Source organism: Hibiscus syriacus, unplaced genomic scaffold (assembly GCF_006381635.1).
Source record: "Hibiscus syriacus cultivar Baekdansim isolate YM2019G1 unplaced genomic scaffold, ASM638163v2 tig00005154_pilon, whole genome shotgun sequence".
Lineage (NCBI taxonomy): Eukaryota > Viridiplantae > Streptophyta > Magnoliopsida > Malvales > Malvaceae > Hibiscus > Hibiscus syriacus.
Genome location: NW_024062045.1, coordinates 58,795 through 85,935, shown reverse-complemented (window position 1 = coordinate 85,935; position 27,141 = coordinate 58,795). Strand labels below are relative to the sequence as shown.

General features: G+C 36.7%; 5 protein-coding genes across 6 annotated transcripts; 2 read left to right on the top strand and 3 right to left on the bottom strand.

Annotated features, from left to right (window-relative positions):
- The first annotated feature begins 3,448 nt into the window (after positions 1-3,448).
- LOC120198949 (26S proteasome non-ATPase regulatory subunit 14 homolog) lies at positions 3,449-6,737 on the top strand. The gene is made up of 6 exons (XM_039200179.1): positions 3,449-3,638; positions 3,971-4,148; positions 4,262-4,343; positions 5,721-5,897; positions 5,983-6,150; positions 6,427-6,737. Exons 1-6 carry the CDS (start codon positions 3,497-3,499, stop codon positions 6,616-6,618), a joined length of 939 nt encoding a protein of 312 aa, XP_039056110.1. The 5' UTR covers positions 3,449-3,496; the 3' UTR covers positions 6,619-6,737.
- Positions 6,738-7,290: 553 nt separating this feature from the next.
- Positions 7,291-9,369, top strand: LOC120198948 (succinate dehydrogenase subunit 5, mitochondrial-like). The gene is made up of 4 exons (XM_039200178.1): positions 7,291-7,505; positions 7,944-8,254; positions 8,351-8,536; positions 9,115-9,369. Exons 1-4 carry the CDS (start codon positions 7,340-7,342, stop codon positions 9,127-9,129), a joined length of 678 nt encoding a protein of 225 aa, XP_039056109.1. The 5' UTR covers positions 7,291-7,339; the 3' UTR covers positions 9,130-9,369.
- Positions 9,370-9,826: 457 nt separating this feature from the next.
- LOC120198935 lies at positions 9,827-10,639 on the bottom strand. The gene is made up of 2 exons (XM_039200169.1): positions 10,386-10,639; positions 9,827-10,291 (listed from the first exon to the last, which is right to left on the bottom strand). The coding sequence occupies exons 1-2, from the start codon at positions 10,551-10,553 to the stop codon at positions 9,827-9,829; spliced, it is 633 nt and encodes a 210-aa protein (XP_039056100.1). The 5' UTR covers positions 10,554-10,639.
- A 2,033-nt stretch (positions 10,640-12,672) lies between these two features.
- LOC120198947 lies at positions 12,673-13,816 on the bottom strand. 2 transcript variants are annotated; one of them, XM_039200176.1, is made up of 2 exons: positions 13,483-13,816; positions 12,673-13,392 (listed from the first exon to the last, which is right to left on the bottom strand). In XM_039200176.1, the coding sequence occupies exon 2, from the start codon at positions 13,049-13,051 to the stop codon at positions 12,743-12,745; it is 309 nt and encodes a 102-aa protein (XP_039056107.1). In that variant the 5' UTR covers positions 13,052-13,392; positions 13,483-13,816; the 3' UTR covers positions 12,673-12,742. The 2 variants fall into 2 exon arrangements, with proteins under 2 accessions (XP_039056107.1, XP_039056108.1); XM_039200177.1 differs by having other exon boundaries at positions 12,673-13,282.
- Positions 13,817-14,365: 549 nt separating this feature from the next.
- LOC120198946 lies at positions 14,366-18,941 on the bottom strand. Its single transcript, XM_039200175.1, has 7 exons — positions 18,460-18,941; positions 18,284-18,372; positions 18,053-18,191; positions 15,945-16,043; positions 15,362-15,484; positions 14,941-15,209; positions 14,366-14,874 (listed from the first exon to the last, which is right to left on the bottom strand). Exons 1-7 carry the CDS (start codon positions 18,629-18,631, stop codon positions 14,764-14,766), a joined length of 1,002 nt encoding a protein of 333 aa, XP_039056106.1. The 5' UTR covers positions 18,632-18,941; the 3' UTR covers positions 14,366-14,763.
- Positions 18,942-27,141: the final 8,200 nt, after the last annotated feature.

The window sequence follows — 27,141 nt, the reverse complement described above, 5'->3', positions numbered from 1 at the left end:
CTTCAACGATAGGAGTGGACTCTTGAGGGATGATAGGCGAGTCGGGCTTCTTCTTACGGTGTCTTCGCACTATTGGGGTATACGGAGACTTAATAGCACGTGCACGCCGTCTGATGCGTGAACTCTGTCGTGCAAGAAAAACCCGACGTAAAGCATCCACCTTATCGGTCCGCTAAATAAAATACAAATATCAGTAAATAAACAGACATGATATTTAAACAGTGAAAACAAAGATAAATATATTTCAAACTTTCAACCAAAAGACAAAACAAAGACAAATACTAACTTCACAGTGTTAAAGTAAAAAGTTTAGCAGTTTTGGCAGCAACCAAATAAATTTACTAAGCAATCTAAGTGAAATGGTTAATTTAAGTGAAATTACGAGTAAATTTAACATCAAGTTAAATATGGAAAATCTTAAACTTACCTCGTTGCGTAGAGTATGAACCTCATTCTGCAACGATACTACCATCTCACGTAGAGCGGCAACCTCACCACGTAAAGTAGACACCTCCACACGCCATGCACCATCGTTATCGCGTAGAGTACCGATCTCCTCACGCAAGGCATTGACCTCATCACGTAACTCCCTTGACTCATCCCGTGGAGGTGGAGAACAGGGAGATAGAAGTCGTGGCATCTTTGTCGGTCGCCTATCATGAGGTGATGGTGGAGAAGAGACTCGATGATGTGACGGGATAGATGATGGCTCTCGTTGTAGAGGTGTATAGTCGGGTCGATCAGGTGATGGCTCTGGGTGAGGTGATGGCTCTCGAAGTGGAGGAAGTGGAGGCTGCTCATCATTCGTGCCATCAAAAAAACGCTGACTAGCTTGCCACCAATCAGTGGCAAGCTCAGCCTCCGTGGGTGTCAGTCTCATTAATGGAGTGTTGGCCTCCTAAAAATATAAAAACTAAACAAAGTTAAACGTCTACTATTAATAACTTGTTTATATATGATAGTTTTTGTGTTAACTTACATTATTTATTGTCGCATATGGTATTAAGTCTTCCCAATCCAACATACGTTTCCTCTTCCAGGAAATAGCCCTAGGAATATCATCTGAGGATTTTAATGCATATGTCTGCATGCTGGGGAAAGCCTCGAATATCCAAATCTACAAACAATATAATAACAAACATTAGTAATTGTTAAATAATTAATTATAATTTTGAAAACATTATATAGAAATTCTTACCTTAAAGGCCCAAACAAAGCTTGACAAAGTGTATTTCGACCCATCGCCCCGCAAACTTTTGCGGTCATCAAAGGCAGACGACAACTTAGTCCAGGTAGCTTTCCATATATACGAACCCCACGGAAACAGATTCCATGCATTTAGGTCCTCTACCAATAATATTATCTCCTGAGGAATAGGTTGTCTGGCCTCTCTGCCTAGAAAGCCGGCATACAAAAGTAGTAGAAGGCATACTCGGACAACATCGACGTCATTCATCCGAGTAAAACCATCTTTCTTATTAAACAATTTCTTCATGTCGTCGACGTGTAAGTTCGGCTTCTCTATTGACTCATCAGGAAAAACCCTGGATAACCATGATGGGCGGGTGATATGACGAGTGTACCGGCCTACATCATCGTGTCCGAATCGTAGACCAGTGATTAAGCAGAACTCCTTCCGCCCAAAACAAGTATACGCCGGTGGAAAATGAAACCATATCTCTTCCTCACCACGTTGTATATTGTTGGGTAGATCGCTAGTCATGGTCTGAAGCCACAAATGGGTCAAACTAGCATCTCCACCCGGATGCTGTACTCTCAGCCATGGCCCGAAGCAGGTTTCTTCAAACAATTTTCTTTGTGCAGGTGAAAGCTTCGAAGCAATTGTAGTGGCTAGGCTAACTTTATTCCTTAATGTCAATGAAGCCGAAAAAAATTTCTACAAAAAAACAATAAACATACCAAGTTAGATATACCAAAAATTACACTGTCAAGATATACCAAAAACAAAACAATAAACATAAATAGTAGTTTATTCTTGAAACTAAAATTTGCAACACTGTTTTTATCTTTTGGTTGAAATGAAAATCGCAACGAGATAATGAGAATCGCAACGCGGAAATGACTATCGCAACGAGAGAATCGCAACACGAAATGACTATCGCGACCAGACAATCGCAACGCGAAATGAAAATCGCAACCGCGAAATAAAAATCGCAACGCGAAATGAAAATCGCAATGCGATTTTGGTTTCGCGTTGCGAATTTTTATTTCGCGTTGCGATAGTTATTTCCGCGTTGCGATTTTCATTCTCGAAACTATTCTTCTTTTGCATTACTTCAACCAAAAGACAAAGCAAAGACAAATACTAACTTCACAGGCTAAACAGTTTAGCAGTATTGGCAGCAATCGAATGAATTTAATAAGAAATCTAAGTGAAATGGTTAATCTATTATTGAAATTACCAGTAAACTTATCATCAATCTCAATATGAAAAACCTAAAATAATGCAAAAATTTCAAAATAAAAATAAAAAAACTAACCCTCGGAGGTTGATTTTCCATTTCTGAATGATTGTGAGGGATTTTTTACTGTGAATGGTTGTGAGGGATTTCGCCGGCGATGGGGACGGAAATCTTCGGAGATGGGTACGGATTTCGCCGTAGAGAGTGAGAGATGGAGATGGGACTGAGTGTTGTGTTTTTGGGTTTGAGGTTATGAGTTGCGATTACTGTGGACGGTTCATTTTCCGATTTATTAAGAAAAAAATACGTGTTTGGAATTTGAAAAAAAAAATACGCGTTAATACGAATGGCGCTATGTAAATCGCGTTGCGAAAGTCAGTATCGCGTTGCGAAAGTAAGTATCTCGTTGCGATTTTCCCAATTCGCGTTGCGATTTACTTATTCGCATTGTGATTTTCCCAATTCGCGTTGCGATTTACTTATTCGCATTGCGAATTGGGAAAATCGCAACGATACTGTAGACCATCGCAACGCGATTTTCAACTATCGCATTGCGAAAATGCAACGCGAATTTGCGATAATGGAGATCGCGTTGCGAATTAGCGATCGCATTGCGATTTTATTGGTCATTTTGGCAAATCCGGAAAAAGTTGGTTAAAATCGTATATTATATGGGATTTTTGGTCACTGAGGTTATTTTCTCAAACAACAATAGCAAAAAGAAGACGGCCGGCAGCGGTTGAAGATCTACTATCAGATCCGAAAGATACAACAAAATATAAAAGCTTAAAAATCTGTGTTGAAGTTAAGCAGAAAAGAAGTCATAAACTTTCAGAAATTAGGGGAAAAAATCATTGCTAATCCAAGATGAGAGAGCCTCTTTAATCTTTATGCTCAGAAAAGTCCACTGGCTATTGCTTGAATTTGTTCGGGCCCGACATGATCTGTGTTATATATATATATATGGCCTTTCACAGCCCAAGAGGATTCAATAGAGTTCAAAATCAGAACAAAAAAAGTCCTCATTTCATTTTTTTTCTTGCCAAAGAAAAGTTCTCGAAACTCCCATCAACATGTCTGGCATGGAGAGATTGCAGAGGATGTTCGCCGGTGCTGGTGGCGCGTTGGGTCATCCACCTCCGGACTCGCCTACTCTCGATTCGTCGGAGCAAGTCTACATCTCCTCTCTGGCCCTTCTCAAAATGCTCAAGCACGGTAACCTCTTCTCTCTCTCTCTCTCTGAATTTCTGCTCACAACGTTTTTCTTTTTTGTTTTACTTTTACTTGCATAGGTGATTAGGGTGTCTTCGGTTTTTATATTTTTGTTTCAGAATTTGATTGAAATAATCGATGGGCTTATCCTATTTTCGTTTTGCACTTTAGGGTTTAGTTCGTTAAATCAAAATTTTAATTGCTGATCTTCCTTCAGTTTACTTTCCTGTAAGAAATATGAGCTATTTCGATTTCAATTTTAGGCTGAATTTAATCTATACTTGGTGGTGGTTGTGATTCTGTTTCTGTGCTTGGTTGTTGTGAAAACTTTATAGGAAGAGCCGGGGTTCCCATGGAAGTTATGGGTTTGATGCTGGGAGAGTTTGTTGACGAGTATACCGTGCGTGTTGTGGATGTCTTTGCAATGCCACAGAGTGGTACTGGTGTCAGTGTTGAAGCTGTGGATCATGTTTTTCAAACAAATATGCTTGATATGCTCAAACAAACAGGAAGGTATTTGTTACTCTCTAGTTCCATTCATATTAACTAATAATTGTTGGAAATAACTCAAAGATTTGATGACTTGTTTCTCTTGATCGAGCTGACCTTCATGCTTGGCATTGCAGGCCGGAGATGGTGGTGGGTTGGTATCATTCACATCCTGGATTTGGCTGCTGGCTTTCTGGTGTTGACATTAACACACAGCAGGTTAGGTTTTAAACTTTTTGCGTGGTGATGCATCATACACATAGTAGTTAACTTGCCATGTTACTGTTGCTTAGAAGACTTTTTTTGTCAGAATATGAGCTTTAATAACATTAGTTGGTGTTAGCATGCAGGTCATTGATCATTTATTACATTTTTGCAAAGAAATGAAAGCATTCAACTTATTGGCTCTTATATTGAGTTGCCTGATAGTACTGTGTTTTAGGCTTAACTGGAAAATAAGTGTCAAAACTATATTTTTTATTTTCTTTTGCTTTATATGCCTGAAGATTTTTTTTATCAAAGTCGGTGACTAACGTACCGTCAATATCCATTAAAAAATCTGTCACCCAATCATTGCTTGACATGTAGCCTGGTTTTTATTTTATTTTAATCTTCTATTTGAAAACCCAAAATTCCTAATTTCTAAAAAAAACCCGTAAAATCTGTAATTACTTACAAAACCCTCTAGTATTTTCTAAAAAACCCTAATCCCTTCCCCCTTTCAGCTGTCTCTTTCCCCTCCCTCGGAAACACCTTTCAGCCAACCCCTTCGCCACACCTCACTACCAGCGCACCCCTATTCCGTTGAATCATTCACCCCGTTTCCATAACCCCTTTCGCCCATTGTGGACCACTCAACCCTCCTAAAATTGAAAATCTTCGCCCCCTGCCCTTTTTCTTTTTCCCCTTTGCACCATTGATCGTCTTTCGACTTGCACCGGTCATGGAAGGGGTGGCAGTGGTGTTTGATTTCGGCGGTGATTGATAGGATTTAGGGATTGGAGATTAGAGATTTAGGGGTTTTGAGAATTTAGGGATTTTAGGAGGTTTTTTGAGAAAATTAATGATTTTAAGTTTTTTTAAATAACGGAAATTAAAAAATCAGGCCACCTGGCGTGCGTTCATTGGATGACAGATTTGTTGTACAGGCATTGACGGGTCAATCTTAAAATAGTAATGGAGTGGAACGTTAGACATCTACTTTGACAAAAAAAATATAGGCACTTTAGGCAAAAAAAAGAGAAGAAAAGTGGTATAGTTTGAGACTTTGAGCACTTATTTTTCAGTTAAGCCTTTGTTTCATTAGATTGTTATACCTAAACTTTTTGGTTCTTTCTTCCCTGTGTTAGAGGGCGCGGGTGGTTCTCTTAGACTATCCTGTCCTTAATTGATAACTTTAGGGAACAGTGATTCCTGCCATGTAATGGATAGGAGACGAAAGGTATCATTTTGGACACTGCAGCATATTGATTGTGATTTGTAGTTTTGTGAACTCCCTCTATCCCCTTCCTAGATTGAAGCTTTGATCTTCAGAAAGACATAAAGAACGTGTCAAAGTCTGATCCTTTGAAGTTTAACAACTTTCATTGTTTGCAGAGTTTTGAAGCTTTGAATCAAAGGGCTGTAGCAGTGGTGGTGGACCCAATCCAGAGTGTTAAAGGGAAGGTGGTGATTGATGCATTCCGTTTGATCAATCCCCAAACCATGATGCTTGGCCAAGAACCACGGCAGACAACATCTAATCTTGGGCATCTTAATAAGCCATCTATTCAAGTGAGTGCCAAAAGAATATGTCTGGCTGCTATTGTACAGCTTCTTTTATACGGGAAATGATTTCATCTCATCATTTACGTTGCAGGCATTAATCCATGGTCTAAATAGACATTATTACTCCATAGCCATTAACTACAGGAAGAATGAGCTCGAGGAGAAGATGCTTCTGAATCTTCATAAGAAGAAGTGGACGGATGGATTAACACTTAGACGATTTGATACCCATTCCAAAACTAATGAGCAGACTGTTCAGGTGAATGAATGGACTTTATCATCCTAGTCTATGCTGTTTAATTATTGACCGTTTATCATATATGCATGCTTTTCGTCCCTCGCTGATGTGAGGCATCCTCAGCGGGAAATAGGAGAATAACATTAGTTAATGATAACTTATCTTGCCATGAGCACTTTATGAATATCCTTGCTTTTATAACGTTGCTTAAAGAGTTGAAATGAATGCCAAATAAATTAATTTCCTTATTTTCCGTAAGGCAAAGTAATGATGCATGTTTGTTTTGATATTGTGCAGGAAATGCTGAATTTAGCTATAAAATACAATAAGGCAGTACAGGAGGAGGACGAATTATCTCCTGAGAAGCTGGCAATTGCAAATGTTGGACGACAAGATGCGAAGAAGCATTTGGAGGAACATGTCTCAAACTTGATGTCCTCAAACATAGTTCAGACTTTAGGAACTATGCTGGACACGGTGGTGTTCTGAACTCTTTAGCGTCTGTATACTGTTTTCACATTCAGGAACATTGGTTTCATAGCTTGTTGAAGCGCACTGCTAACTTTGTTATTTGGTGAAAATTGAAAGTGATTCATGTTGTCTCGTTACTCGTTAGTTATGTACCCACCATCCCTTGATGTTTTTTTTTTCCTGTACTTTCGGGATTCTCCATTTCGCAGTTTAGCCTGTTCAATGTATTATACTATGCTCGGTGTTTTAGGTTTCATTGCTTTAAAGGGCAGGTGTTAAATAATGATTTTATAAAGGATTTTTTTTAATTTCAAAGAATTTGGGTTTTTTAAATAAAAAATTCAAAAAATATAAAACGATAACGTTTAATGGCGGTGGTTATGACGTAGGTATTTCGAAGAGTAGATATTTTGAACGATAAATTTTTTTAATATTTAAATTAAATTTGAAGTATAATTTGGAAATCTACTTTTACATTGATCAAGCTTAAAATGACACAAGTTATAAAATCCAAATTAATTGTTTCAAAACCAATCTGATCTGGCTAATTGATATGGACTGCGTTAACAAAAATGCTCATTTCCGGCTGATGCGAATGGAGACACCAATAAGCAGCTCAAAGCCCAGCCCCAAATTAATTGGTTTATTAATTACACGCACTTAAAGCTGGTTTTCACTTGTCCGGTGAGGTCACTCTGCTTTTTCTTTAGTTTACTCTCTGCCAATTTGCCTAAGAAAAATGGAGAAGATAATGGTTTTGAGATCCGTTTATAGAGCAGCCTGTTTCAGATCCTCCCGTTTCGCTGCCTCCGCCGCCGCCAATCACATCCGCCACTTGGTTTTCCGGAATCTCTACTCCATCTCATCGCCTTCCGCCCCTAATCCGCCAACAAACATTCCTTCTGGTACTCTTCTATTCTTTTGGATCATTATTTGATTACCCTTTTCTCCCGTTATTCATTATCTTGGTAATCGCTGAGTTCATCGACTTAGATTAGTATTTTCTAATAATATAGCTCGTGGCCGACTTTTCTTCATGGGATTTCAAAATTGTATCCTTTTGGTTGTTTCCATGTTCAAATTTTGAACTTTGCTCTTTAAAAGGTCGAATTTAAGCTCTTAGAACCTCCTTAGGATTGTGGTATTTTTCTAACATAAAAATTGGTGGGTTCTTGATGTGCTTTGCGTGTATGCTGTAGGACTGTGCTTATCGATTAGTATTATTTTAATTCTTTTAGAACAACGGTTAAGAACTTCTAGTGGATTGTTTTGCATGTTGTAACTCGTAATAGTTCCAATTTTTATCAAATTCCAAACATTTTATTATGAGGGAAAATATGCAGGTGCCAGGTCATCCTTCGGGTTGAGATTGGGAAGCTTGCGCTATTTTAGTGATGATGTATCTCATATGTCTGTCATAAAGGACAATGAGATTCTGAATGTTTTTAAGGACTTAATGGCTGCAAGTTGGGATGAGCTTCCCTATTCAGTGGTACAGGATGCAAAGAAAGCCCTGTCCAAAAATACGGATGACAAAGCCGGCCAGGAAGCTTTGAAAAATGTCTTCCGTGCTGCTGAAGCCTTTGAGGAATTTGGTGGTATTCTAATCAGCATGAAAATGGAACTCGATGACAGCATTGGAATGAGTGGAGAGTTATTACTATAGTCTATAAGTCCCTGATGATTTTCTTCTGTCTTACTTTTACCAACTGTTGGCATTTGATGAAATGAATCCTTTTTTTTTCTGTAGAATGTAAAACCTTTGTCAAGTGATTTCTCAGCTGCACTTAAGACGGTTTTTCAAAAATATGCAACTTACTTGGATGCATTTGGTCCGGATGAAACCTACTTGAAAAAGAAGGTAGAGACAGAGTTGGGATCAAAGATGATCTACCTAAAGATGAGATGCGGTCACCTTGGTGCTGAGTGGGGAAAGGTACCAATAATATTTGCAACTATTTGTAAATTCACTTGTGACTGCATGATCTACGTCGAGGGTGTATAACATGGTTCATTCATGCACTGCGTAGCATTTTCTTGTAGTTCATGTTTGTGAAACAAGAGATTTTTTATTAACCATAAGGTTCCAAATGGCGAATAAGACGTGAGAACATCAAAGAAAGTCATCTTAGATTATGCTTTATGTACTAATTGCTATTTGTTCTTCCCTGATGTTTTACATCCTAACCATCTGGTGTTCTGGAACACCAAGTTGAAACCCTAGGCTAAAAGGTTAACCTGTTTAGAGAATCCTTTGTCATAACATTGACTGTTTTACATCCATATTCATCCACCTAAACTTATAAGGTAAAACAAGGAAAGCTAATAGATGCTTTCAACATTCACTCATTTTCTTTGCTGCATTTATTATATCTGTCAATTGTAGTCATTCTCGCATGTGCAGCGTGCATAAATGCTGGTACCAATTTGCTTTTGCTTTCCTACACAAATATTTTGGTTATTATAGATAATGCAAATCTATTTGTGTAATATTTCCGGATGCTTTCGTTGCAGATTACTGTTCTTTGAACTTCTGGACTTTCTGGATCTTATGTGGAGCAAAGAGCTTAGCACTAGAGTGTTTTAGAGAGTTCATGTGAACTTTTCTTCTCTTTTGTCTGTTTTCGATTATGTTCATGAATATTAGGAGACAGGTTGGTGTTCTCCTGGAAAACCTTGGAAGTTGGAGTTTGCTTGGCAGCTAAATAAATGGCTTATGTTTGTCGACAACACGGTAAATCAAAGTGTAAAATCATGTTTTTTTATGCTTCTTTTAATGGGAATTTTTTCACCATGTTTCTTCTTCATTTGTTAGGATCTATAACTACCAAGTTGCTGATCGCGTTTACAGTACTTCCGAATGGGCATGAAGAAAGTAATATCATCTTATCCAAGTGTGAATATTTGATGTATTGATAGAGTATAATTTAATACATCATTAATGCTATATCATTTTAAAATATTATTACGTGATACGATAGTTTTAAGTCGTGCAATTTAGTTATATTATTTTTGTATTATTTGAATCAATATCTAATTTAAAATATTTTAAAAAAATACAAAAACTAAAATTGATCAATTTAGAATACAAAGCGTAAACACACAAGTTATACATGACACAGTCACTAACCATAGAATTTGACTAAAAAATCAAAAAGAGATGGTAAGACAAGTTATATCTATGATTACCCTCTTTATTCTCGACTGGTAACGGTAGATTTTGAGGTTAAATGTAAGGCGTCTTAGCAAATCTCGTGCCTTTATGCCAAGACCAAGACTCTGAAGGAGATTTAGGCAAAGGTGGGAGCAACACAGCCTTCCTACATAGCCCAAATGGCCACCCTTCACAATGACAGAATTCCCTAATGATTGATCGCCTTCGAAAATCCTCCAAATCGAACTTCCAAATCTCCGGGAAATCAACCTTGTTTAAGCTTGAACAATGGGAAAAGTTCGACTTGGTCGACATAAATACTTCCCTGCTTGCGCCACTCGAACACAGTGAGAAACAACTCCCTACAGAAAAGAATTCATCGTCTTCATCATCATTGTCTCTTCGTTTGGCATGCTTTGAGCTTATATAAAGCTCTCCCGTTGATGGAGATAACACCCATGAAAAGCTTTCCGCCATTAGACTTGGCCTTTTCTTCATCTTCTCCATTGCTCGACTTCGAATTTCCGAAACAACCACCTGTAAACAACATCACAGACAATGAGAAACAAATGAAACGAACACTTACCTGGGCAATGGAATTCACATAGGAAGAATAGAAAAGAGTTGGTACTTCGGATTCATTTTCGATGTCACTCGTTGAGTATCCATCATCACGACCCAAAATCGAAAGCCGTCCATTGAAACTATGGCAACGGGAAAATGCTTCCTTGAGAAGTGAAGCCAGAAACATGCACCTCTTAGAATGATGAGACCGCTCTTCTTGATAAAAGACGCTCATGTTTGGAGAACTGGAAGTGGCAAATTGATCTCCAAAATACTAACTTTATATTATGTATATTCTTATAGAAAATTGATTCTTACAAGACTTGTTTATTATTATTATTATTATTATTATTTTGATGTTGAAGTTGACCTGATTGAGCTGATAGTGGCCTGACAGCTTACTGAAAATACTGGGATTCTATATTTGTATACTTCGGGGTAAAGACCAAGTTAAAAAGGAGAAAAACATGGGCCAAGACAAATCAAAAAATAACACTGAAAATCCCAGTTTTCAGCTTGAGATTGCCGTCCAATGGTCATCATCTAGGATTAAAAAAACTCCCTTGAAAGTGAATCATGTTTCTTCACTTTTCCATAATGTTAGTTCCTTTGGAGTTACTTACTTACTTGTACCTGAAGTCACGGTGAAAACTGAGACATACCACCAAACAATGGCGGTCACTATGGGACAAATTTGAAAAGGAATCTGTTTTCTGAAGTAACTATTCAAGAACTGTATCAAGATTTTGCAATAACCAAGCTTAAATGTTACATTCGAAGACAGTCAAAGCTGGTGAATTTGGCAGGATATTAATGATAATGGTTAACCGGCATTAACTGTAGTAGGATATTTTTGGGCCATTTTAATAGAATATTGGTGCTGAAAGTATTTTAGAACCACATTAGTTTAAATTGGTCACCAGAGCACCAATAGCAGCGATTTCATGAGCATCTTAATGGCGCCTCCAAAGAACCAGTTCCCATAGGTGCAGGATAAAGATAAACAGAGACAAAGCTTACCAAAAGCTAGTCATTAAAGAGGCACAGGCAACTATAAAATCTTTTCAACTAAGAACCATGGTTTGATAATGAGCTAGCAGGGTAGGCAACGCCCATTGATTCATCTCCTTCAAGTATTAACCTCCCGAAAGCCGCACAGATAAATAGCCTAAAGCGAAATTTAATTTTAGAATAAGTCCGGGATTTAGATAGCAAGCAAATCAGGCAAAAACATCTGCATGCTTGGAAATTTTTGATATCTATTTTACAATGTAAAAGTTAGGAGAAACTGATCTGGTACAGTAAACATCATGTTCCATATTCCTATGACTAATTATTTGCCTAAGAAATACAACCAGGTTAACCTATACGTCTCCATGGTGCGGGGGTTGCTATATTTCTCCCCCTTTTCCCCCTCAAATGTGGAGGATTTCAAGCAATGATAGGACAGCCCAACTATAGCACTTGCTTTTGCCAAGCTAAAATAAAGAGGAAAAAAGAAACAAGTCATCTCCAACCTCAGACAAACTTTATGAATGGAAAAGGCAAAATGATGATAGAGATGAAAGCAACCAATAATGACTATATTTTGTCTGATTCCACCTAATTTAGAAGCAAACAGAAGATTAGAACATGAATAAATAATAAAAAAGCTAATTAAAGAAGTATTAACATAATCTTTGAATTTTAGAACTCAATATTCGATGTTTCTTGCATCTTTCCATAAATAATTCTCCCAAGATTTTGCAATAAAAAGTAAGATCGGTGATTATGATTTAATGTATTACTCCAACTTGGACACGGAAAGCAAAAACAGAATTGTGGTATAAAAAAAGTTCAACTACAAGTATGCAATGCCATATAACTTTACTAGAACATTGTAAAAGTAGCACATTTGAGTCGATAACATGGGGCATAAGCAAACATAGAAGGAACTTAACCAGAATTAACAAAGCAGACCAAATTCCATAGGATATGAAAGTTAAGCATCACCTAGTTAGCTATAGCATCTCTATTGAGATACAACTTTCTTTTCTTCGAGACCACTAACCAGAAGCACACGGTTAAAGTAGTCGACTACATCATCTAAAATCTAAAACCAAGTGGTGAGTCACCCAGAATACTTTGTTTATCTTAATCCCAGAAAACCTCTTCAAAAGGCATAACACAAAAAGGAATCATGAATATCCTTGTATTTCTATCAATCTACAACTTATGTTCACATATAAACTGAGTTATTGTTATCTTGATGAATTAATTGTTCCAAATTCAAATATAGAAATCATTCTTATACATTTTACCAACCTCAGACTTGGTTACACAATTGCAGAAGCATCTCGAAAAGGCAACATCATGCAATCTTTTAAATAAAATTTGATTGAAACAATTAAGTTTAAAAAGGAAAAAATACCACACAAATATGGGCTAGTTCGAAACAGAATATTTGTGGAGTCGCTGAGAAGTGAGAGATATAAGAGACTGAAGCTTGGCAACAGCAGAGGCTTTCTCCGGTGGGCATTTGGAGAGTGAAACATTCAAGGAATGAAAAGCTTCATCAAGTTTACCAGCAGCCAATGCAGCACAACCAGCTTTATGAGCCTCATCAGCCAACCGGGCATCATACTTGGGCGAATCCTGACCCTTGTTTTTTGACAAGGATGAGGATGGGGAGTCAAGGAGAGCTGTAGCACGTGCATATTCGAGATTAGTGATGGAAGTGTTGATTTCAGCCATGAGAGCCTCAGGAGTCAATGGGAAGCTCTTCACTCATCAAAGACACTGAAATGGGGATTCACTTCCCCAGAACCCATCTGCTTCCCAAGAACCTTTTAGTCAATGAATGGCCTTGAGGGATTTAAATAGCAGTCCGCTATCAGAATAGAGGCCGTTGTATAGCATTAACGGTGACAACAATACCCAACCTCAACAGCATTCGTGATGTCCGCAACTGCAATTTAAATCCAACTTTCCGTTTTGATCCCAGGCATGTAAAACCCAACAATGAATGATTTAATCAACTCGAGATTATTGAATTAATAATCTTTAAAAAGCAAAACCCATAAAAGTTAGGGAACCTGTTAATCATTAAAGGAAGAAAATAAACAATCTTGAACTGGAATCAAATCGTTTTCGAAAAAGATAACGGAAGTAGCAAAAACACTAACCTTAAAAATATATTGTCTTTCGGATTCCGTATATCAGTTAGATAAAGAAAGAAAGATTCTTTGCTCCAACAACGAAGAACGTTAAGCTAAGAACTGGGTTTATCGACGAGTTGTCGTAGGATCGAGATGTGGAACAAACTTTTTTCTACTTTCCTTTTATTCCCAACAATTCTATATGATCACCAATTAAACCCCCTCTTAAATTTTAGTGATCCTCCTACACTTCAAGTTAAAAACTACAGGTGTTCATTAAAAATCAAGGAATTGAATTGTCCCCAACCACAAGCTTGATTGTCTCAGTTTCTGGGATTGATTGGCTTCTGAGATTGGCCGTTGTTTTAATACTCGACTTTGCTTAGTACGATTTTGGGCTCAGGCTGTAGGGCTTAGTCAAAGATCAATGTCCGTAAAATGTTAAAATAATATTAAATGTAAATATATTTTCATCTTTCCCCTCTTTAGATTTATGATCTTTCGTCTTCTTGTACATCCTTTTTATCCCTATAATTCTAACCCTATAAATAATGACTTTACAGAGTTCAAACAATAGAACACTATCTACTCTCAAATGGTGTTGTTTTTCTTATTCTTTTTATAATATTCGACAGTTTTTAAACATGTTATCAGTAAGCTAATTAAGACAAAAGTCAATTAAATTAGTTTTAAAATATTGTATTTTCCTTTAGCCTCCTCTATATGATTTATTAACAAGTTAGATGGCTTTAAATCAAGTGAAGGCCTCATTGATTGGTTTGATCATTATAAATCTTGATTTCCTCGTATAGAAAGGCAACCGTTGTAGGCTAATACTTTCCTGTAAATAACAATTAAATGACGGTCAGAATTATGCTGCAAAGCCAACATGAAAAAACAAAAGATAAAAGGTGTTAAAGAATTCTTTCACATTCATATACCCATACAGCAGATTAATGAGGATCGTCCAATCCAACTTTCCCACACAAAAGAGATCCATTTTCACATTTATCAATGTATAAATAATTGAACAAATCAGGCTTTTCATTTCTTTAACTCCCATGGGTCTCTCCATCTATCAATGCAGCCTGAGACCGCCCAATTGACACATTTCGTGGTACAAAAAGTTTCCATGTCAAGAGTAGGTTGGAAAGGTTCTGGTTTTCCCCCATGTTCCAAAACCAGAAACACATTATATTGTGAAAAGCATAGGTCTTTGTCAATCATAAACATCAGTAGAACTAGAGTCCGATACATCTTGAATCGACTGTCCATTATCGGTTGCCTGTCTTGTTGATCAAAATTCAGTCAACTGCTAATAATACCTGATACCCAAGGAACCATAACAGGCGCCTTTGGGTGTGCATCTTGGTACGCTTCAGAATATCTGTCCTTAAAGTTCAGCCGGGGTTTCTCCGACTGCAAATTAAGTTACAGTCAGTATGGAATGAGAATGCTAACTTAATGGATACAAAGGGAACTTACGAATTTAAGCCAGCACTCCATGTGTTTGTGCTGGTATTTATCTGGGGAATAGCAACCAGTCTCTGATGGACAATAAACCCATATGTTGCATTTGTTTTCACCAGGCTTTGCATTTTTGGCCTGATCTAAGCAAGCCTGGCAGCAGTCGGCTGCAGTTTCTTTGTGGTGGGTAAGACCCCATCTAACGGCAGCACCGCCATAATCAGTATGAAGTTCAGCATGACATTCTCGTGGAAGGGGCCTCCCAGCTAAAATTTGTTCCTCGTCTTCTGCAGTACATAAAGGGTTGCACCTAAGTGATCAACTCTTCTTTGAAGAAGAGTTTTGTAACTTCAAATCCATATTCCCAAATCTTGATTTAAATCCGCCTGCTATGCTGCCCTAAAGAGAGAGAAAGAGAGAGATGGGTTTGAACAACTACCTGTATCTTCCATACCCTCAGGCTTATCATCATGTTCTTGATTATTGATTTCAGTGGGTATCCAAACGCCAATTTCTTCCGACAGCACAGCCCAATTGGACTCCAAGGCTTTTACTAACATCCCTACAGAAATGGTATGTCAGACAGGTAATATTAACATTCCACAAAAAGAAAAACGGGTAATATTTTTTGACCTAGGGTGCCTGATTTTTTTTTAAAAATCAATTAAACCCCTAGTTTTTGCACTTGATTAAGCACTCGAACTGAAAATTTAAATCAATTAAGCTCTAAAACTAAAAAAAATGTATCAATTAAACCCTTTGACCGATTTTTTCAAAAAATTGTATCAAACTAAAAGTATCACATTACAATACTTTTATCATGACATGCGATACAATCATACAAGTGATTAAAAAATTATTGAAGTTACTAATCAATGTTATTTAAAAGAGTGAATCGATGAAATTGTGGGCTATAATTGTTTAATTGATTTTCCTTTCCCGAAAGTTTAAACTTTGACACCCATTTTTTTATCTCAATGAGGAATAACTGAAATATGCCACAGCTTCAGAGTACGAGCTACCTGCTTCCTCTTGCAAACGTGTTGAACTCAACCCATCCCCTCCAAGGGTCAACTTTTTAGCTTCTTTTAGTTTCTCCTTCCGCCAGCTTTCAACTGCTTCTGTTAACCCAATAATAATAGTAGTAAATTATAATGAAAAACTACGAAAACAATGACAGAGATGATTAGTTGTCCTCAAACATGAGACCAACATTATTGCTGATAACTTAAACTCTTAACTAATGGCAGAAATGGGTTTGCTTGGAGAATTGGGAAGCTTTTGAGGAATCCAAAACAAATAGAGCCTAAAAGAATCTATTGAATCCTGTGTTCGTTAAAATTAGCTTGTGGTTGTTCTAGAAACAGCAAAACATAAGTTCCAATTTCAGCCAACTCCTAAAAGTAAAGATCTTTAAACATAGAGCTGATCAGCAACCAGCAGCAAAATATTGCCAACTAAAATAAAAACAAAAAATGGTTATAGTTACAATAGTTCTGAAAATTTCAAAACAACTACTGATTTTTAACTCAAATACACATTGAATTCGGGCAATGCCAAACCCAAGAAACTCACACTTCTCATCATAAATTGTACAGTGGCCTCAGTAAGACTATATCCCTTTAGTGTAAACCAATTTTCTACCTATTTTACATTCATGTAAACAGTCAGAAACAGCGCATAATGCAAGAAACTCAGTCCTTTATGCACCAAAGAAAAGAAACAAAAGGACAAGTACAAGTGGATCACCACAATCAGTATAAGTAACCATGTAAATATGTCCATGACTTATTACGCCGATAAGAGATGAAGAGGTGATGCAGTTGTGTTATTCGGTGTAGGGAGAACAGAGGGTATTTGGCTTCTAAGCAATTAGATGCATGAAACATCATTTAATCATATAATCAGACCCAATATATTTCATAAAGGAAAAAGGTACCGGAAAAGAAGAGAAAGAAATAAGTACTACACAAATTCTTATATGTACTACACAAATTCTGATGGATAAAAGGACCTTTAAACACTAATATCTTATATGTACTACACAAATTCTGAAAGATAATTTCTAATAAGAATTTAGTGATGGCCACCAACAAAAACTTATTTTCTTTAAAGTTATAATCAGAAATATATCCTAACCAATGATTTGAAACCTTTCTTCAATCAAGAATCACAATGTACAATGAGCTTTTTCACCAATCAGAAAAGAAAGAAAAAAAAAGAACGAAGAGAATCTTACAACATAATCACTGGGCACCAAAGAATACAAATGTTGCATTTCTTCTTAATGCAATCAATCAATTAACCACAAAGTTCTGCGAACTATGGCTTGGTGGCAAGCTAAATTCAAACAGATTATGAAATAATTGATCTATCCCATTAATTGCTATGTAATGAATATGAAGCATATACACCTTTGGACTATTGGGTGACATTAGATTAATAAGATTAGGAACCTTGGAAATATGAAAGAACAGAAGAGAAAGCATAACATGTGAAACCTAACAGAAATTAAATGGCATGAATTCGAAAGCCTACATGTAATTAAGAATTGAACTTTCCTATTGTTATGAAACATAGGGAAGCATCACAAACACGCCCATAGATGATGGGAACAAAGTCTCAAAACATATTTCTTCAGTCACAGAATTCCATTTGCCTCTTGACAGATCAAGAAGGTGATCCCTAGGAAGCTCAGGTTCGGGCAATCATAACGTTTGTACTGAAACATGTGATCTGGGCAATAATCAAGTGGTATTTTGTGATAAAAACAGAAAATGATTTTTCATGCTCAAAATCTGCAATGTATTCAATGTATTTCTTATGTCTCTTGGATGCTAAACTAGGTAATCACACATCTAAAAGTCTCCATTATAATAATGCAGTTTAAGACAGACTTATTCACCGAGAATTGTTTATTAACTTGTAATCTTTGCAGTTTCCAGATCAAAAAAAGTTTGTAATCTTTGAACCTAAAACCTAAAACTCCTGAAAAGGATACATCATAAATGTTCAACCTGTATAATAAAACAATACATACTAAATAAGAATATACAGAAATACAACAGCTTTATAATGTAATATAAACGAACAAAACAGTAAAAAATTAGAAGGAAACTAAGACACTAACCTTGCTGCTCGATGGCAGTGGCATTTGGTTTCAAACTTCTCAATCTCTGTAGGATCTCATCAGTTATCTTATGTTTAACTGCCTGTGGCAGTTCAGCCACCGATTCTTCACTCCAAGATTCACGCTTTATTCTCTTAACCTTTATTTACAGACAGACATCAAGTGTTATCTCAATTAAAAAAATTATCGCCAACAAAACGAAAGCTCTAAAAAAAGGGTTAATTTGCTTACCAATTTAATAAGCTCGATAGGTTCACTAGCTCTTCGAATCTTAACTGATTCTTCCATTTTCCTAATCTGATCTTGAGTATATTTTACAACTAAAAAAAGGAACAATAACCCAGAAAATCGAAACACTAATCAGTAATAAATTTCTTAGGAAAAAGGCAAAGCTGATAGAAACTTACCATTATCTTTGTTGGAATAAATGTAGAGAGAAGAATAGAGAGAACGAAGAACAAAGAGAGCAATAACAATGTTAACGAAGCAAACAGTCAGAGTTATCCTTTTATACGACCAGTGACCCGAAGCCGAGCCTAAACCAAAGCCGCCCCCTTTGGGTCTTCCTTCCCTAGCCATCTGTCACTCCGGTTCTCCTTATCCTTCCTTTCACTCATCCCACCATATCCTTTTTGTTGTCCCTCCTCCAACAGATCGATAAAAAGAGGACTTTTACCAGATCCCACCAACCAAATTCCTTATTAATCTTTCACTTTCCAAGCCACACAAAATTGGAGGCACCCCACACCAGTGAACTTATTCAGCTTATGTTCTGTTCTTTGCGTGCGTTTTGGGTTTTGGGGTTGGGGGTTAATACAAAGAGATACGAAGGTCATTAATTACTTTTAATTTTAAAAGGTCGGGAGATTAGAGGAAATGATTGGATTGTCCTTGATATTGATAATGTCTGTTGGTGGGGGCTGTCTCTCTTGTTATGGTGTTCAAACTAGGGATGGGGCATCACCCAGATCCGACTAGTTTCGAACTGATTCAATCCAATTGGATCAGATTTTTTTTTTAAAAATGAGTTTTTGTCGGATCGGGTCAAGTCGGGTTTTTTAAAGGTTATTTTCGGATCGGGTCGAGTTCGAATTTAAGGTAAAAAATACACAACCTGACTAGAGAAAAATAATAATTTACCTTTATATCTACAGATAATTTCAATAATATCCCTCTATATATTATTATTGTTATTTAAATCCCTATTTTTTATTAAATAAAAATAATATTTTTTAATAAATATATTATTTCGGTTTGAGTTCGAGTTTTATCTCAAAAAGTCAGATCATGTTTGGGTCGGGTGGAGAGTATATATTTTTCGGGTCGAGTCTGATTCAGGCGGATGATGTATAATTTTTTGGTCGGGTTGGATTGACTGAAAATCAGACCCGACCCATGCCCATCCCTTGTTCAAACGGTGGGTTTGATAGAACTAATTAAATATCTATTAATTAAGTTAATTAATTTTTTTAATTGTTTATCAAATTAAACTATTTTTTTGAAATTATTAATTTAATTGAATAAAATTTGGTTAATTCAGTTTGTTGTCGAATTAATTGAAGTTTTTTATAATTTTTTAAAAGTGAAAATAACCTCAGTGACAAAAAATGTCTTATAATATACTATTTTAACTAATTTTTTTTGGATTTGCCAAAATGACCAACTAAATCGCAATGCGATCGATAATTCGCAACGCGATCTCCGGTATCGCAAATCAGTTTCCAGATTCGCAACGCGATTCTGACTATCGCATTGCGATTTCCCAAATTCACGTTGCGATTTTCCTAAATCGCAATGCGAATACGTAAATCGCAATACGATTACGTAAATCACAATGCGAATTAGGAAAATCGCAATGCGATTACGTAAATCGCAATGCGATTTACGTATTCGCATTGCGATTTAGTAAATCGCATTGTGATTTAGTAAATCGCAACGAGATTCTGACTATCGCAATACTGAATTTCAAATTCGCAACTCGATTTCTGAATTCGCAATAGGTTTTAATTTCGCAACACAAATGTTTTGGGTATATAACTACGCAGCAGCAACAACTCATAACCTAAATCCCTAAATCTCAACTCATTCCATCTCTATCTATCACTCTCTCTAGCGATATCCGTTCCTATATCCAACGACATCCTTCCCCATCCGGCAACAGGTTTTAGTTTCGCAGCTCGTTTGTTTAGTAAATTAATTTACAATAATGAAATCATCTAATGTTGATCATGTTTGGATAGATTTGTGTTTTGGAGGGTCATAAGAGAATGTTCATGGTGTTTTACAATATATGCCTTTACCCATGAATCTTCAACTAAAACTGTCATTAAAAAGTTAACTTATGAAACTCTAATGTTACGTGTTGCAAATAAATTGAATTTAGAGCCCCTAAGTGGATTTAGGCTATCTTATCATGGAAATTGTAAAGTTTATTTGTTAACCGACAATGAAGATGTTGAACGATTCATTGCTTACATTAGTGTTTCAAGTGATGATGTTACATTGTATGTTGTTGAACCTAGAAGTAGTGAAGTTGGGTCAGTAGTGTGTAGTAATCAACTAAGTTTTTCAACCCCAGTTTATGGTGCTCAAAATTTAATGGTTCCACCACAATTTCATCACCAAACAAATATTGTTTCACCACATTTCCAATACCAAACACAATCTCAAAACCCACAACCTTTCTCTAATCCAAATCCCAATCAACTTTCAGCACAAAATTCTGGTTTTCGTATTGACCAGTTAGACAATGACGAGCCAACAAAAAAAATTGTGAGTACTAGTCAGTATTCGAAATTTGATCTTGGTAAATACCCGGACTTTGATCTTGGTCAATACTCGGATTTTGATGATTTTTCAGAAGAAGAAACAGACCCTGCGTGTAATGATTTTGATATTGGTCAATACCCGAATTTTGATGATGAAACAGCCGTTGCCGAGGAAGATGTTGTTGATGATAATGAGGAGGAAGTTACGACTGTAAATGAACATGTTGAACATCCATTCTGTAATTCATATAACACTGAAGAAGAAAAAGAAGAAGAAGAAATCCCCAAAGAAAAGTCCCCGAAGAAAATGCCACGGGAGTATAACTGGAATATGCCAGAATTACTTCAGATACCGGAAGAAGAGTTAGTAAAGATAGCAGTTGATTGTTACACAAAAATTATTCGTATCAAGAAAGATGATTGTTTTGATACAAAGGAAGACTTGAAGATAGCTTTGTATACGAAATGTGTGGAAGATGGCTATCAACTAAAAGTTAACAAATCAAGCAAAGATCGTTTCGAAACAAGGTGTATGATTGACAAAAACTGTATGTGGCGTATGATTGCAAAGAGGATAAAAGATTGTGAAATGTTTCAAGATAGAACTTTTATTGATAAACATACATGTTCAAGAACCCAAGTTTTTCCTCACCATAGACAGGCAAACAAAAAGGTGTTGAGTGGTTTTCTGGCTGAGTTAATGTTTTTGAATGGTAGGGTATATCGGGGACATGAAATTATGACTGACATGAATGCTCGGTTCAAGATTAGTATCTCATATTCTCAAGCTTGGAGAGCCAAATGTTATGCCTTGGAATTGTTGAAGGGGTCGCCAGAAGCATCGTTTGCCCAACTGCCGGCTTATTGTCACAATTTAAAGCTGAAAAATCCTGGGTCGGTAACTCATATCAAAACAGATAGAGATTGACGCTTTGAGTTGCTGTTTATCGCCATTGGTGCTGCGGTTAGTAAATCAATATAATTTTGTTGACTCATTTTTGTTAGTTACATGCATTACACATTTAAATGATTATATTTCTTGTATATATGATTTTGTAGATTCGTTCGTTTATTAATTGCATGCGCCCAGTTATTATAGTTGACGGAGCACATTTAAAAGGTCGATACCTTGGAGTAAACTTATTAGCAGTAGCCATGGATACTAACAATGGGATACTGCCAATAGCTTACGGGGTTGGCAAATCTGAAACCTCTTATTCATGGACATGGTTTATGGGGCATCTTAGGGATTGCATAGGTCCTATTAGCAATCTGACAATCATATCCGATAGGGCAAACTCAATTGACAACGCTGTTAGAAAGTGTTTCCCAGATGCTTTTCATGGACTTTGTGGTGTTCATTTGTATAGAAATCTAAAATCAAGGTCTGCTGGTATAAAAAATCATAAATGGACATACTGGAATGCTGTAAAAGCTTATCGGGAAGTGGATTTTAATAAGCATATAAACTGTTTAAGACGTGTTTTGCCTCAGTGTGCTCAAACACTAGAAGATGTCGGGTTTGAAAGATGGTCAAGAGTACATCAACTTGGAGCAAGATATGGTTTCATGACATCTAATAGTGCAGAATCAATCAACGATCTAAGTCGTCATTCCCGGAAATTACCCATTACTATGTTAATGGAGTTTTTTCGAGCCTCTATTCAACAGTGGTACTACAAGAAAAGAAACCATGCAGGTACTATTTCTTTAAATTCGTAACTTATCATATATTTTACTAAGTATTATTTATTTAAATTTACAAGAACATTGGAACATCGTGTTACACCATGGACAGAAAAAAAGATAACGAAACGTGTTGTGAAGTCAACGTCATGGAGAGTTGAACCATGTTCAAACACTTTGTTTGAAGTACTGAATAATAACTTAAATGGGCTTGTCGATCTAAATGCAAAGACGTGTAGTTGTATGAAATGGCAAACATCTGGTTATCCGTGTGGCCATGTTATAAAAGTTTCTCTTCATCTAAACCAAGATGATTCAAGCGCATACGCTATGGATTACTACACTACAGAAGTATATCGACAGACTTATGGCGAGATTGTCTACCCTATTCCACATCCTTCTGAATAGGCATACCAGATGACTTACAAACAGTTTTACCACCAGCCATGGACAGAAGGCTACCTGGCCGACCAAAAAGTCACGATCGTATACCGTCTAAGGGTGAAGAGAAGAAGAGATCGACATGTAGTCGATGCAAGGAAAGTGGTCATACAAGATTGACATGTGGATCACCAGTGCCATCACAATCATATTTTTCTATACCAAAATATGGATCCTCATCAAAATCCAAAGCTCATATGGTGTCAAGCAAAAGGCAATCATCTTTAAAATCCCAATCACAACCGGCTTCACCTTTTGGGACTGTTAACTTAGGTGATTTTTAAATGCAAACGTTGTATTATGTGGATTTTATGTGTGAACTTTTAACATTTTCAGTTAGGCCTGTATTAGTAACTTGAGTTTGAAAATTGCTATGATATGTTCAGCTGTTATCACTTATTAGGCATTCATTTGACTATCGCAACACGGAAATGACGTTCGCAATCATCTTAATGTCTATCGCAACGCGGAAATGACGTTCGCAATGCGAAATGAAAATCACAACGAGAGAATCGCAATGCGAAATGAAAATCGCAACGAGAGAATCGCAATGCGAAATGAAAATCGCAACGAGGGAATCGCAAAGCGAAATGAAAATCGCAATGCGAATTTAGTTTCGCGTTGCGATTTTAGTTTCGCGTTGCGATTTTGTCGTTGTGATTTTCATTTCGCATTGCGATAGTCATTTTTGCCTTCAACATAATGCAGATTGAAATCAACAAAATCAACCATTACATTTCAATCAATTAAACAAGCACAGATAAGAATTATGTTCACATCAATTAAACAAATCAACTTTTACAAATCATCTTTTACAAATCAATTAAACAATAAAAAATAAGCAATAATTCTTATTTTCTCATCTACTATTGAATCAACTTTTGCAGCCATACATCATTTTCACGCAGCTCACTTCTGAGATTAATCTGCAGAAACCAAACATTTGCTCAAACAACACTTTCTACACATCTAAAACCTACAAACAACAAATTATTGAATTATAGGTACTTAACCAAACATTTTCAAACCAAAAGCCTATAAACTTACCAATTATTTATGGACATTTTTATAACGCGGATGCATGTAGGCAGCATCTCGTATATATCGATCTAGCCATATAATGTCGAAACCACAAGCCTACTGCAACTCTATCTTTATCGGTGAGAGGTAGATACTTTATACTTCCTGTGATCAAACGCTCCAACGCCAAGCATACGAGAGGACCACAATCCCCTCTGGGTCCATTCGTTTGTTGTGGTGCGGTCTCGTCTCTGCTAACTGTAATATTGAGCTTCTTTGGCTTCTTGTTTCCAGAACGAGTCCAATAATTTATCGTATCCAAGAATTTAGCCAAATGAGAGCTTCATCCCTTAATAATATCTCTTAAATCAACCAATGATATGTAATTTATCATGCTGTCATATACTATTGCCTTAAGGGATGGGAGCTGAAGCTCGACGAGAAGCCAATGTTTACGTTCCAAAACAGGGATAAACACCTGCAATCATAAGTAATAATTCATTCATTTGCGCACTTATTTATGAATACCTTTAAACTCAATCTAAAATAAATACTAACCTTATCGACCTCCCACCATGCTGGATAAAGTTTAGCTTGTCCATTGCCCAACGCAAATGATTCATCTCGTTGATTCTTCAAGTGAACGACGTTAAAAGACGTCGGCATAATTGTATATCGTGTATTTCTTTTATTTTCCTTAAGTTTCCTAATTATTAGAAGACGTGACACCCACTCATCGATATGTTGTTTTACAAAAAAAGACATATATTAGTAACTTACATAAATTTAAAAAAAAATCAAATTGAAATATAAGAAAAATAAAAGACTTACCCCTCCATCGAAATAGCCATTGTCTTCGATCCCTAATAATACGCCCCACCAAGACCGATCAAGCAACAAATAGATATCATCGTTGAGCTTGCATATGTCAGTGAAACACCCCTGTCTCCGCTCTTTTAGATAAAAATCAACTGCGGTCTTAGCCCAAAGGGTGTTATCCAGAATTGTGTCCGGTAGTTGTCTCCTCTCCACTTCAGATACCAGAATGGTACTGGCCGGTAACTCATACGAGAGCCAACTATCATCCATCATGTCCGGCACGTCAGAGGGTTTCTCAAGAATCTTAAATATGACGCCATGTGAATCGGGCTCTTGAATGGTGGGAGGGACCTCTTCAACGATGACAGTGGCCTCTTGAACGGTGGGAGGGGACTCTCGAGGAATGATAGGGGCCTCTTCAACGATAGGAGTGGACTCTTGAGGGATGACAGGTGAGTCGGGCTTCTTCTTGCGGTGTCTTCGCACTATTGGGGTGTACGGAGACTTAATAGCACGTGCATGCCGTCTGATATATGAACTTTGTCGTGCAAGAAAAACCCGACGTAAAGCATCCACCTTATCGGGCCGCTAAATAATTAAATACAAAAATCAGTAAATAAACAGACATGATATTTAAACAATGAAAACAAAGACAAATATGTTTCAAACTTGCATTGAATTCACCCAAGTCATTATTCTATCATAGTTCACAAAATGCATCAGATAACAAAGACAAATATGTTTCAAACTTGCAACACTGTCAACTTAGTATTTGTCTTTGTCTACTGGTTGAAGTAATGCAATTCATTCAAGTTTCAATTTGCAGAAGAATAATAGTTTCTAGAACTTAAAATCGCAACGAGAAAAATGACTATCGCAACGCGAAACGAAAAATCGCAACGCGAAATGAAAATCGCAACGAGAGAATCGCAATGCGAAATGAAAATCGCAACGCGATTATAGTTTCGCGTTGCGATTTTTGGTTTCGCGTTGCAATTTTCATTTCAACCAAAATACAAAACAGTGTTGCTAAAATATAGTTTCAAGAATAAACTATTTATTCTTCTTCTGCAAATTGAAACTTGAATGTATTGCATTACTTCAACCAAAAGACAAAACAAAGACCAATACTAACTTCAGAGTATTAAAGAATACACAGTTTAGCAAAATTGGCAGCAAACGGACAAATTTACTTTCAACCAAAAGATAAAACAAAGACAAATACTAACTTCACAGTGTTAAAGAATACACAATTTAGCAGAATTGACAGCAACCGAACAAATTTACTTTCAACCAAAAGACAAAACAAAGACAAATACTAACTTCACAGTGTTAAAGAATACACAGTTTAGCAGAATTGCAGTAACTGAATAAATTTACTTCAACCAAAAGACAACAAAAGACAAATACTAACTTCACAGTGTTAATAAACAGTTTAGCAGTATTGGCAGCAACCGAATAAATTTACTAAGCAATATAAGTGAAATGGTTAATCTAAGTGAAATTACGAGTAAATTTATCATCAAGTTAAATATTGAAAATCTTAAACTTACCTCGTTGCGTAGAGTATGAACCTCATTCTGCAACGATACTACCATCTCACGTAGAGCGGCAACCTCACAACGTAAAGTAGACACCTTCACACGCCATGCACCATCGTTATCGCGTAGAGTACCGATCTCCTCACGCAATGCATTGACCTCATCACGTAACTCCCTTGACTCATCCCGTGGAGGTGGAGAACAGGGAGATAGAAGTCGTGGCATCTTTGTCGGTCGCCTATCATGAGGCGATGGTGGAGAAGAGGCTCGATGATGTGACGGGATAGGTGATGGCTCTCGTTGTAGAGGTGTATAGTCGGGTCGATCGGGTGATGGCTCTAGGTGACGTGATGGTTCTCGAAGTGGAGGAAGTGGAGGTTGCTCATCATTTGTGCCATCAAGAAAACGCTGACTAGCTTGCCACCAATCAGTGGCAAGCTCAGCCTCCGTGGGTGTCAGTCTCATTAATGGAGTGTTGGCCTCTTAAAAATATAAAAACTCAAACAAAGTTAAACGTCTACTATTAATAACTTGTTTATATATGATAGTATTTGTGTTAACTTACATTATTTATTGTCGCATATGGTATTAAGTCTTCCCAATCCAACAGACGTTTCCTCTTCCAGGAAATAGCCCTAGGAATATCATTTGAAGTTTTTAATGCATATGTCTGCATGCTGGGGAAAGCCTCGAATATCCAAATCTACAAACAATATAATAACAAAAATTAGTAATTGTTAAATAATTAATTATAATTTTGAAAACACTATATAGAAATTCTTACCTTAAAGGCCCAAACAAAGCCTGACAAAGT

What these genes read in the sequence shown, in the direction of transcription:
- LOC120198949 (XM_039200179.1), top strand. Translation starts at nt 3,497, where the DNA reads ATGTCTGGCATGGAGAGATTGCAGAGGATGTTCGCCGGTGCTGGTGGC. An exon ending in TCTCAAAATGCTCAAGCACG is followed by an intron (nt 3,639 to 3,970) that starts GTAACCTCTTCT and finishes AAAACTTTATAG; the next exon opens with GAAGAGCCGGGGTTCCCATG. An exon ending in ATGCTCAAACAAACAGGAAG is followed by an intron (nt 4,149 to 4,261) that starts GTATTTGTTACT and finishes TTGGCATTGCAG; the next exon opens with GCCGGAGATGGTGGTGGGTT.
- LOC120198948 (XM_039200178.1), top strand. Translation starts at nt 7,340, where the DNA reads ATGGAGAAGATAATGGTTTTGAGATCCGTTTATAGAGCAGCCTGTTTC. An exon ending in GCCAACAAACATTCCTTCTG is followed by an intron (nt 7,506 to 7,943) that starts GTACTCTTCTAT and finishes GAAAATATGCAG; the next exon opens with GTGCCAGGTCATCCTTCGGG. An exon ending in GCATTGGAATGAGTGGAGAG is followed by an intron (nt 8,255 to 8,350) that starts TTATTACTATAG and finishes TTTTTTCTGTAG; the next exon opens with AATGTAAAACCTTTGTCAAG.
- LOC120198935 (XM_039200169.1), bottom strand. Translation starts at nt 10,553, where the DNA reads ATGAGCGTCTTTTATCAAGAAGAGCGGTCTCATCATTCTAAGAGGTGC. An exon ending in ACATCGAAAATGAATCCGAA is followed by an intron (nt 10,292 to 10,385) that starts GTACCAACTCTT and finishes TGTTGTTTACAG; the next exon opens with GTGGTTGTTTCGGAAATTCG.
- LOC120198947 (XM_039200176.1), bottom strand. Translation starts at nt 13,051, where the DNA reads ATGGCTGAAATCAACACTTCCATCACTAATCTCGAATATGCACGTGCT.
- LOC120198946 (XM_039200175.1), bottom strand. Translation starts at nt 18,631, where the DNA reads ATGGCTAGGGAAGGAAGACCCAAAGGGGGCGGCTTTGGTTTAGGCTCG. An exon ending in TTATTCCAACAAAGATAATG is followed by an intron (nt 18,373 to 18,459) that starts GTAAGTTTCTAT and finishes TCCTTTTTTTAG; the next exon opens with TTGTAAAATATACTCAAGAT. An exon ending in ACGTTTGCAAGAGGAAGCAG is followed by an intron (nt 15,485 to 15,944) that starts GTAGCTCGTACT and finishes CCATTTCTGTAG; the next exon opens with GGATGTTAGTAAAAGCCTTG.